The 12,500-nt window shown below is 40.3% G+C and overlaps 1 protein-coding gene across 1 annotated transcript in view; it reads right to left on the reverse strand.

Moving 5' to 3' along the window:
* LOC306984752 (synaptic vesicle glycoprotein 2C) overlaps window positions 1–10,999 on the reverse strand; it is a 52,188-nt gene extending 41,189 nt beyond the window's left edge. The window contains exons 1-2 of the mRNA XM_079586408.1: window positions 10,691–10,999; window positions 2,767–3,484 (exon numbers count right to left, since the gene is read on the reverse strand). Coding sequence (XP_079442534.1) covers window positions 2,767–3,349 — 583 coding nt within the window. The 5' untranslated portion in view covers window positions 3,350–3,484; window positions 10,691–10,999. The remainder of the gene's footprint in view (window positions 1–2,766; window positions 3,485–10,690) is intronic.
* Between the last annotated feature and the right edge of the window lie 1,501 nt (window positions 11,000–12,500).

Raw genomic sequence — 12,500 nt, forward strand, 5'->3', positions numbered from 1 at the left:
AAATTTGGGAATTTGGGGACTACCAATGTCACAAAAATATGATAAAAGATGCCAATTTTTTAATAATAATTCATAATAATTGCCTTTTCTACTAAAATGACCACAATAAACAATTATTCTGCCAAGTAGTACAGTGCATTAGTAACTTAACTTAAGCCATAACGACCACTTTACAACGTTAATTAAAAACTTATAATAAAAATTAGAGGTCGACCGATTCATCGGTTTTGCCGATTAATCGGCACCGATTGTTGACTGGTGGAACTATCGTTATCGGCAAAAATATATACCGATAGTTTTTCCTGGTTGCGTCCATTGCTGGAGCGGCTGAGAAGCGCACGCTGTCATTCATTACAGTGTAAGAGCTGAGAAGGGTCTGCTGGCATGATGCAGTACAAGAGCGGCCTCTAGAGGTGTAATAAAAACTCGTGCCTCGTGTTGTTTATTTCGACACGTGATTCTGCGTGCTGCACTGAGAGCACATGCTGCGTGGAGAGCGCTGACATCAGATGCGCGTTTAAAGCACCGACAGCTCAAATGTATGTAGCCTATACAGTACATTTTGTCATATTATAAAGTGATTAATTTGTTGACTAAATGCTGCATTAGTAGAGACAGTAGGCGTTTGTTTGCCTTCGAGGCTGAGAGGACGCTAACATTAGTAGTACCTCAAGCGGTTAAAACACTGACAAACATAAACGTAAGTCCGACCCGAATGTTTAATGTCACAATTGTTACCTCTATTTGCATTAGTTCATTTCCAGCTGGTCACTTTTATGCATTACATATGCAGATAAGTTGCATATTTAAAGCTAGAGACGTAAGCAAACTGATATGTTCATACAGCCGACAGAAACATAAACGAATCAGAAAAGCATTCGATTTCGGTTATTTATTTTTTTCATCTTCACTTTAATACAAATTTAGTTACTTTTTAATTAAGTTGGCTTGAAAAGAACAGTTTAAATAGTTACATTTTTAATGTAACTGGTTTTATTTGTTATTTAGAGTATTACTTTTTGTTTCAGTTTGAATGAATGTCTTTTATTGACTTAAATATTTATTCACATTTATATATTTATTTCATTTAGCATGTTTTCATGGTTCAATACAGTTTTTTTATTTTTATAATAAAGTTCAGCACTGTTTTACTTGGAGTGTTATGTTTGTTTTTATCCAGTATCAATTTTAAAAACTATCGGTTCATTAATCGGTTATCGGCAAGTATGGCCCAACCTAGCTATCGTTATCGGTAAAATCCACTATCGGTCGACCTCTAATAAAAATAATAAAATAAACACGGAACATGACAGTGATCTGCCACAACATCCAAAGAACATCTGGAGAACATCAGCTCTTTAATTTGATTTGTCTCCATTATATCGCATATGCGTGATCTGCATATTATTATAGATAAATACTTATATAAGAGGCAGAGTGAAGCACACACACACGCACACACACACACACACACACACCAGCTCCTCTTAAATAAGCTCAAACCCACACATGTGCTGTACTACCTGCTGCCAAAACAATAGACTCATCCAGACTCAGAGAGATCACTGAATAATACAACAACAGTCTCTACCCACACACACACACACACACACACACACACACACACATCCAAAAAACCATCAAACAAGCACGACACAGTACGGTATCGCTGGCAGACGCCACCCAACCACCCACATTACACACACACACACACACACACACACACACACACACACACACACACACACACACACACACACACTCATTACATGGAAAAAACCCTCCCTCACATCAAAGGGCGTAAAGAAGCATCTTGTCGCCTGTACAGCGTGTGTGTGACTGCAGACAGAAGCGTGTGGGCACAGAGACAGAGAAGAAGAAGAATAGAGGATCTCGTGCGCTTCCTACATGGACCGGATTTAAAGACAGCACAGAAGACCACATCTCCAGTTGATTATGTTCTAGGAGTATACCAGAATGCATTGCAACAAGCTTGCTGATAAAGTTTATATCTAAATATACAAAAATTCAGCATCATTACTCCAGTCTTCAGTGTCACATGATCTTTCAGAAATCATTCTAATAATGATGATTTACTGATCAAGAAACATTTCTGATTATCAGTGTTGAAAATAGTTTTGCTGCTTTATATTTTTGAGGAAACCGTGATAAATTTTTCTTAGTATTCTTTAAAGCTGCAGTCCGTAGTTTTTCCTTTGTCATGGCGACAAAGGAAAAACTACGGACTGTTCGAAATCTGCAATTGCAGTTATTCGTGGAATTATCAACTTTACGTGGGTTGTGCCTCGGCACTTGACTGGTAAACTCAGCCCGATTAGATTTCGCCCTGCAGCTCAAGCTGGAAACCTGTACATTTATCTATCCTGCTTCCTTTACAAATCTGCGGGGACCAATCAAAACTGACTTATCCACTTGGGGCGCTATTGGCGGGTTTAACAATCAAATACAATTGACCCTTCGCAGGGAGCTTGATTGACAGGTGATCTGACCAATCATACTCCCCCATCCGCCATTTTGTCCGACAAAGCAGTCAGGAGAGTTAGTAGATTAACATGGGAGGATTTGAGAAGCGGAGTGTACGGACGTCTTTCCGCGGTTAAAACAACATTCCTTCTGATGTTCATTCATGTTTATTTGATGCTAAATTAACTAGAAGGAAGAGATGATCGGTTCACGAGCAGCTTTAACTGAGGCTCTGATTTACAACATGTTGTCAGTTGCTTGTGTGAGTATTTGATCACTCACCCAGCCACCCGGCTCCTGAGTTCGGCACACACATGTCAGTCTCGGCGCTGGGCAGCACGAAGCCCACGACGAACACCTCCACGCCGTCGGACATGAGCGCCAGGCCCAGCACGAAGAACAGCTGCCACTGGAAGCGCCCGTGTCCACACTCCTGCATGATGAGCTCGTACTGCTGCGCCAGCTCTTCCTCATCCGCCTCTCTCTCCTTCTCCAGCTCTCGTTTATCCTTCACGCCATCCGCTGCCGCCAGCTGGCCCCGCCCCCCGGAAGCCCCGCCCCCCGCCGGCACGCCCTGGTACTCGCCCTCGTAGATCTCGTCCTCGTCGTCGTGGCCCTCGGTGGCGTCGCTGGAGCCCTCGTCCTCGTCTCGCTGAGCTCCGCCGTCCTGATACTTGTAGCCGTCTTCGTTCGCACCCTCGTCCTCGTCGTTCTCGAAGCGGCTGTAGTTGCGTCCCGAGGCGTACTCGTCCGAGGCTCGGTCCACCACTTTGCTGACCTTCTTTACGGCGTGCCGTTTCGCCTCTTTGGCGATGTCACGAGCGCCTTTGGCCAGAGACGTCCTGTCCCTGTACGGGTCCTCCATCTTCACTGATGTCGACGGTTGCAGGAATCAAGCGTGAGTTTCAGAGTTTAAGTTTCCTGAAGGCTGGTTTGGAGACAGACACACAGAGCTGGACAGGAGAGTGTGGCGTTTGCTTCTGACTGACCGCTTCATTCACTGTGGGAGAAACAAACACAGGCAGGTTTTCATTCTGTGCAAAAATTATAATTACTAATTCACCCAAATATAAGCAAACATTAAAAAAATAATAAAAAAAAACTATATATGTGTATAATTTATAAAAAAATGTATAAATAAATTAAAAAAAATTATACAGTACATATGTGTGTGTAATAAAAATTAATAAGGACGGTATAACCAAAAACTAAATTATTATTTATTATTTATATATATATATATAACCATAAACTAAAATTAAAAATACATTTTTAAGAAGTATTTAATAATAATAATATTTTTATATAAGGTATACAATTACTTATATATATAAATATGAAACAGAATCAAGATATCACAAAAAAAACCATTTAATTATAAAATAATAAATACATTTGTATATGTATACAAATTATGAAATAATAATAACAATAAAATATTTTATATAAGGTAATACCAAATATATATAACCATATATTTTGTTATAACCAAAAAACTAAATGATATTGTAAATATATATATATATATATATATATATATATATATATATATATATATATATATAAAATCCTATAATAATTTTATATATAATCCTATATATACATATATATATATATATATATATATATATATAAACAAACTAAATTTAAAACTAGACACACACACACACACACACACACACACACACACACACACATGTATATAGAAGGAGAGAGAGAGAGAAAGAGAAACAATTACAAAGTATTCAAATATAATCACTGTATTAAGAAGAGATGTCAGAGCATTTCAGATCTGAGTTAGTTGGGTATTTTAGTTTTTATGTGAAAGCGCTGTAAATCTCAGGCGCTCCTGCAGAAAGCCAGGAGAAGCCATAAATCAGGCTGGCAGCGCGGGCAGAGGACACTGTGCCCAGTTTAACTCATCGTCTCACTAGTACACTACTAACACACACACACACACACACACACACACACACACACACACACACACACACACACACACACACACACACACAGGGAGCCGTGTGGACATTCACCGGACAGAGATATGAATATGAACATGATGCAGACACTACAACACAGACTTCACATGTGCATCTCTCACAAACACTGCAGTGCAGCACTCTCAGACAAACATACACACTCATCTCGTTTTTATCTCCGCAAATCTGAAAAATAAACACAAACACACACACACTCTTTCTTCCCCCCTAAACTCAGTCAATCTCGTTTAAATTGATCAGTCAGTCTCACAGATAATATCTCAGAGAAAGTGTCGGAATGACAGAGAATATTCCATCTGAGATTAAATATTCTATTCTATTCTATTTATTATATTCCATTCCGTTCTATTCTATTTTATTCCATTCTATGTATAATGAGGATAATGAGAATTAAGATTACAGTAAAAGTTCCAAATAGAACTAGAACATTCTAAAATCTTTTGAATTCATTTTTTTTCTGTTCTGGTATTTTAAAGCTCCTGAATCCAAAGCACAAAACATCAAGAAACATATAGCAACTATAGAACAATATTCAGCCAAAAAATGGTTATTGATAAGAAAAGGTTGACCACATGATCCACCGAAGAACCTTTATTTTGCAGAAAGTTTCTTGAATCTCAATTCGAGCTGACATTTGATAACTGCGGCTGAGTTTCAGCATATTCTGGCCAATGTGCTGATCATCATTAGAATATGATTAATATTCATTAACTCTGGCATTTGGAACTCAAATCTTAAGAGCCTTGAGCCACAGAAGCAAGACCCACTAAAGACATGTCTGAGAATAAAGACTCACAAAACACACCAATATATTTAAAAAAAACATTCATAGAATAATAAAAAATATTTTTCAGAGTTGAAGAAAGTGGGCCCTATCTTGCACCCAGCGCAATTGACTTTGAACACCGACGCATGTATCATTCCTATTCTGCACCCGCGCACAGCGGACTTTTCCCTCCACAGACGCACGTCGGTAAATTAGGGAATGAACTTGCGCTCGCGGGGGCGGTTCAGCGCAAAGAGGAGGCGTGTTCCGGCGCAAAACTTCAATGGTGCTATTTTCCAGTTTTAGAAAGCAATTGCGCAACTGACCAGGGAAAAAACAGTCTAAAGACAGTGGCGCGTTGCGCGTTAGTGATGTAGTATTTTAAGGGCGCGTGCTTGGCCATAATGTTAACCCGCATCCACTTTGATTCTCTAATATAAACAGATGCAGCAGTTTTCATTTTTGCAAATCATACATTATTACAAGGAAAAATATTAACACACGAGGGAAATCATTGTTGTGTCCGTGAAGATGTGGAAAAGATCTATCTAGATAAACAAATAAAAAAATCTAGATTAGGCTACACATTTACTACCCAAATTATACGCCTGTTTAACCGAAGCTAATTTGGGTGGGTTTCTCCCATCATCCCCAATGTCACTTCTCTGTGTTTTACGGTCCTGACGAGAACGTCGGTTTCCTCGGCTGTGAATCGCTCCTGCGTGCGCAGGCAAATCTGCCGTTATAATAGCAATCCGCCATGGAACAAGCGCGTCTGCTCTTAAAGGGAATGTGAGAGGACGCTCTGATTGGTTTATTTCACGTTACGCCCAAACCACACCTATGAATAATGAAGCTACTTCAGACCAACCCCTTTTAGATTTGCGTCGGGCGCAAGAGTCGTTTATCCGCCGGGAAAATAGCAACAGCGCCGGGATCCGCCCACAAAGTTACTTGCGCTTTGCACTTTGACACTTGCGTTTCAGATCGTTAAAATAGGGCCCAGTATGTTTTACAAGAAAATAAAAATTTTCTACATAAAAACGTTATGTTTAATTCAACGTTTTGCCATATCTTTGCAATTATTAGTTCAAAGTAATAATCTTTTTTTCAGTGCACTAGTAAAAGTGCACACAAAAATACTCGAAACAATTCGGTTGTTTTCTATGAACTGGTTCACAAACTCTAAACGAGTCTTGAGCGTAAAAATCAGCAGTCATTTATTAAAACATCGTTTGTGAACACATGACTGAATGAAGAGATCTGATTGGCTGTTCCAGTGGTGTCGTGTGTTCGGCCTCTCTCCCGAACAAACGGATGATTGTCTAAGAGTCGTGGTTTCACGGGCCGCTGATACGGTCAGAGACGCCCTCATTAATCACGGACGAGGAGCGCATGCACGCTTTCTGCAGATCTGACCAGCACAACGGCAGCGTGAACATGCAAATGAGTTATCCGTGAGCCATCGAAACATTCTGACTTGGAAAACTCAACAACGCGGCGCGTCCGGCACGCTGCGGCAACACAGACCTAAAAACAAAAAGACCCGCAAATCATGACATCATTCAGTCTGAGATCAAATAAAGGCCGTTCCAAATGGAACTGTGACATCATTAGAGGGGTGACGTAATCAATGCGACACCCGTTTTCCTGCATTAAACGCAGGAGCAAACTCACGGGACGCTGCGACACAGTTTGACCCTCCGTAACCCACTGATGGTGTGTCCCGAACTCACTCGCTACACTGCTAACTCAAGTCCGCTAGCTTCGAGTAAACACCGCTTGATTTAGGAAGGGAGCGGAGAAGATGCTCGTGTTCAGCCGTGTGAGTGCGGGCGTTTCACGAGGTGTGCGAGTGAATGATCATTAAGTTGCACACGCAAGGTCGCGCTGTATTCTAGTGTCCCTGATTACACACACTTCACCTTGCGGAAAACAGATCTGTGCTCAACCAGACTCAGTGGGTTAGTGGAGAGCAGATGAATAACTCCTTACAGAAGACCACACACACACACACACACACACACACACACACACACACACACACGTGTATCCTGCAGTAATGTAATGATGGATAGCTGAAGGCTTCATTGGTCACTGGGACTCACCAGCAGCTGTGGGGGTTTCATAGTGGACGCCTGCACAGATTGGATGAAGGCAGTGGAGTGTGTGTGTGTGTGTGTGTGTGGCCGCCTGGGAAACCCTACATTATGGGGACAATGATGCCACAAAGATGGCAATATCCGAAATCCTTGTCCTTGTGGGGAAATTCTTTGGTCCCCATGTATATAATCTAATATATATAATATGTAATAAAAATGTAATATATATAAATCATAATAAGTGATGTTGAAAAAGATTTAGGGCTCGGGTTAGTGTAATGGGAGAGAAAATACAGTTTGTACAGTATTAAAAAATCATTATGTCTATGGAAAGTCCCAATAAAACATGAAAACCCAGGTGCTTGTGTGTGTGTGTGTGTGTGTGTGTGTGTGTGTGTGTGTGTGTGTGTGTGTGTGTGTGTGATTACTACAGTTTGATCTACATCCGCTACAGTAAAAGCTGTACATACTGAGTACAATCTATACAAGAGGATTTTATTATTTACTGAAATAAATAGATAGTTTTGTAAGTGAAAGAATCCTGCAGAATTGATAAATAATAGAAGATATTTAAAATATTAAGCCATATATATATATATAAAGAGGATAATGAGAATTAAGATTAACGGACAGTATTTAAAAAGCTACAAAAAAATTAAAAAACATGGTGAAGTTGTAACATTTCAACCTCAAATCTCGATAATGAATGAAAATCATTTGCATGCTATGAAAAATCATTTGCGAGAACTCAATGTAAGTACAACGGCTCAGTGTAGTGTGTGTAAAGTGAACGTCTGCGCTTTCACTGAGAGTGGCTTTGAAGGAACACACTACAGGGGTCAAAGGTCACGTGTAATGTGCGCTGGGGGACACTTTGTCTGATCCACTTCACTGATCAGCTGACACACACGTGTGTGTGTGTGTGTGTGTGTGTGTGTGTGTTCTATCCATCTATCTATCCATCCATCCATCCATCCATCCATCTATCCATCCATCCATCCATCCATCCCTCCATCCATCCATCCATCCATCCATCCATCCATCCATCCATCTATCTATCTATCTATCTGTCTATCAAATTGTCTTATTTTATTTCCTATGGCACACCAGCTTCACCTAAAAAATTTATTTTTATAAATATAATATTTGTGTATCTTTTTTTAAAATATAAAGTATTTTGGATTTGCTTGAAAATGTATATGCGGTTCACCTGAATAAAGACAAATAATTCTGAGTCTCCTCATCAAAATGGCAAATGTCAAAGGACCATTTCCCTGACACACACAAGCAAACACACACACACACACACAAGCAAACACACACACACACACACACACACACACACACACACACACACACACACACACACACACACACACACACTCCTCAAAAACCACGTTTAAGATGTAATACCAGAGTAATACACATGTCATTATACAAATTTGTGTCCTCATAAATCACACAAACAAGAGCACACACACACACACACACACACACACACACACGCCGGTTAAAACTGGTCAACACTGAGATTTCTGCTAAACGCTGCAGTGTACTATGGTATTTTGAGAAATACTGTAGTACTGAATGATTGCCATATATAAGTTTTGTGGTTTTTACAGTACTAAGGTATTTCAAAAGAACACATAACAGTATTAAGCTACATGTCCAAAAAAGCCATCGCTACGTATCTGTTAGTGCACTTTACCGTAGTAAAGAAACATTTTCCGTAGCAGGACGGCACTATAGTTGTGTATTCACCGCACCAGGCTCTTCTCGAGGCAGCTTGTTTCACGCACCGCGGCGCTCACCCTTTACGAGCACTGGAGAGAAGTCGCCGGTCTGCGAGTGAACGGCCAGCACAAGCGGGAGAAGCCATCAATCACGGCCGGCTCTGACGCAAGCTCGCCCCGTAATGAGATTTTGCCTGTCTTGACATTGTGCATGGGAATCAATCCCCCTCCCTCTCCGTTTTATCTTTCCGTCACACACACATCTGCTCCACGAGCCTCCATGACTCACATTTTCAGGTGGATTTCTTTCTGCTCGTGACAGTCACGCACATTTTGCTCTGTCAGGAAACAAGTTCCTAAAGTGAATCTATCTCTCTCTCTATCTCTCTTTTAATAATCCAGGACACCACCAGGAGCCCCCCGAGGATCTTAAAACACACACACACACATTCTCCTGTATTCAGAACAAATGTTGATCTAAAGTATGTCTTTTTAAATGAATTAAATGAATAGATCATCCAAAAATGTTGCCACTATTTACTCTCACTTAACACAAAAGTAAAGAATCTTTATCAAGCAAAATGGTTCACAGTACTCGCATCCGTCAAGCTCCAAAAAAAAAAAAAAAAGCTCAGAGAATTTATAATACAAGCAATCCATGCAACTGTATCCCATGTCATTATTCATCGACAAACTTCTCAGATCAAATAAAGAAGTGCTAGATGTGTCAGTGGCGTTTGGTCACATGACATGCGAGAACCAATGAGGTTGTTGGACGTTGCTGGCATCACTCCTGCCATATTTAATTTGAGGTCCTCCTCACACAAAGTTATTGCATGACTTCAAAAGGCTTATAAAATAGTGCATGAGTCATATTGATGACTTTTGAGCTACTTTTGTCGTGTTGTTTTTGGTCCTTTAAAGACATTTTTACTACACATTGTTATTGTATGGGAAATTCTGCATAGACTAAATGATCACGTTGTGAGAGAAAAAACATCAGCATACAGGCTGCGCAATCTTAAATAGTTGGTCTATATATTGCATCTACATCTATAGTGCACACAAATTCCATATTAAAAGATCAAGTTCTATAATCCACGACAAAACACATAAGTGTGTGTGTGTGTGTGTGTGTTACCCATTGAGAGACAAATTCCCTTTGCTGTTCAAAACCAAAACCAATATTTAAACCTGCATGACTAAACTGAAATACGCCTATACATAATATTCTAAAACAGAAAATGAATTTCATGAATTTACCCAGGTAAATTATTTTTAGTAGAAACACAATTTCACGTCAAGATCTTCATGGGAAAAAGTGAATCGACAGAAATATAAAACAGGTTCTAACGGGAAGCGTTCACACGGGGCGCGTTCTGGTTTAATTGCCTGTTAACGCGCATTAGAGTCAGACTGGGGCGTTTGCGTCGTGTTTGTAATATGTGGTGTCAAGTTAAAAACAGTTCAACTTCTCCGCTCCGTTTATACGCTGAACGCAACAACGCGTCCGTGTGAACGTTACCTGTGCGCAACTAAAGTTTATTTTACGCTTTTGACTCGTGCGTAAACCTACACACAAAAATAAATAAAATCACTTACCGACTGTACGTGAGTCCAGACTTCACGGGCGCGCGGCCATCTGAGCGCGGGAACGCAGATTTTCCTTTAGCGGGGTTTTTCTCTCTCCTCACAATGCAGCAGCAGCGCGTCTCTCTGCAGCACTTGAAGAAAAGCTGAGAAGAAGTGATGGAGAGAGAGAGAGAGAGAGGGAGGGAGCGAGAGAGAGAGAGAGATGAAATCAATAGTTGTATCGCGGCAGCCCCGTTCAATGTGACGCGACGCGGGGCGGGGGAGAGGAATGAGCGCGTTGGGATCATATCATAGTGAGTATATACTATGACTGTATGCGTGGATATGAACACCCCCGCCCGCCCGTGACGCATTGCTCTTTCTCCGCAAGTCACGATTCTCTGGAGGCTCTAGGGCTTTTTCCTGCTTTGTTGGGGTGACTCGTGTTTCAGTGCTTTTAACTTTCTGTGATTCTCACGCCTCAGAGGAACAAAAAAAAAAAAACTATGCGGCACTCGCGTTCTGATTGCGACTCGTCGTGATTGAACTCCCGCCAGCAGGAGATGGAATCTTGATGGATTCAAGCGGTTTACGCGGGAAAGGCGGGACGAACGTGGAACTCTCCGTGGTGCTGAAGAAAACACACAGGACAGATCCATATAAAACAAACACTACAGAAGCAAAAAAAGAAAAACCTTACAGAACCACATCAGATCTACACAGAACTATACAGAACCACATAGATCAGATCAGATATAAAACAGACCTTACAGAACCATACAGAACCACATAGATCAGATCAGATATAAAACACCTTACAGAACCATACAGAGACACATAGATCAGATCAGATATAAAACACCTTACAGAACCATACAGAACCACATAGATCAGATCAGATATAAAACACCTTACAGAACCAGAAACACATAGAGATCAGATCAGATCAGATATAAAACAGACCTTACAGAACCACATAGATCAGATCAGATATAAAACACCTTACAGAACCATACAGAGACACATAGATCAGATATAAAACAGACCTTACAGAACCACATAGATCAGATATAAAACAAACCTTACAGAACCAGAAACACATAGATCAGATATAAAACACCTTACAGAACCAGAAACACATAGATCAGATCAGATATAAAACAGACCTTACAGAAACACATAGATCAGATCAGATAAAACAGACCTTACAGAACCAGAAACACATAGATCAGATCAGATAAAACAGACCTTACAGAACCAGAAACACATAGATCAGATGCATTCATATAAAACTGAGATCCACTCGGAACCAAACAGATTGGATTAACACAGAATATATCTCCTCAGAACCACAGATCCATATTAAACAGACCTCACAGAATCACATGGATCAGATCCATATAAACAGAGCTTCTAAAAAATGCTGGGTTGTTTTAACCCAAGTTTGGGTCAAATATGGACAAACCCAACCATTGGGTTTAAAAATGTAATCAAAAAATTTAAACCAATAGTTGGGTTTGTCCATATTTGACCCAAACTTCGGTTAAAACAACCCAGCATTTTTTAGAGCCATGTACTAGAACGGATCCACTCAGAACCAAACAGTTAGATGTACACAGACCTGATGTACTCAGAACCACATCGATCAGATGCATAAAAACAGACCCAGAAGCAGACTATTACACTCTAAAAAATGCTGCGTTGTTTCAACCCAATTTTGGGTCAAATATGGACAAACCCCAAACGTTGGGTTTAAAATTTAATTAAAAAATTTAAGCCAACAGCTGGGTTTGTCCATATTTGACCCAAAATTGGGTTGAAACAACGCAGCATTTTTTAG

This window comes from Phoxinus phoxinus (assembly GCF_949152265.1).
Source record: "Phoxinus phoxinus genome assembly, chromosome: 17".
NCBI classification, from domain to species: domain Eukaryota; kingdom Metazoa; phylum Chordata; class Actinopteri; order Cypriniformes; family Leuciscidae; genus Phoxinus; species Phoxinus phoxinus.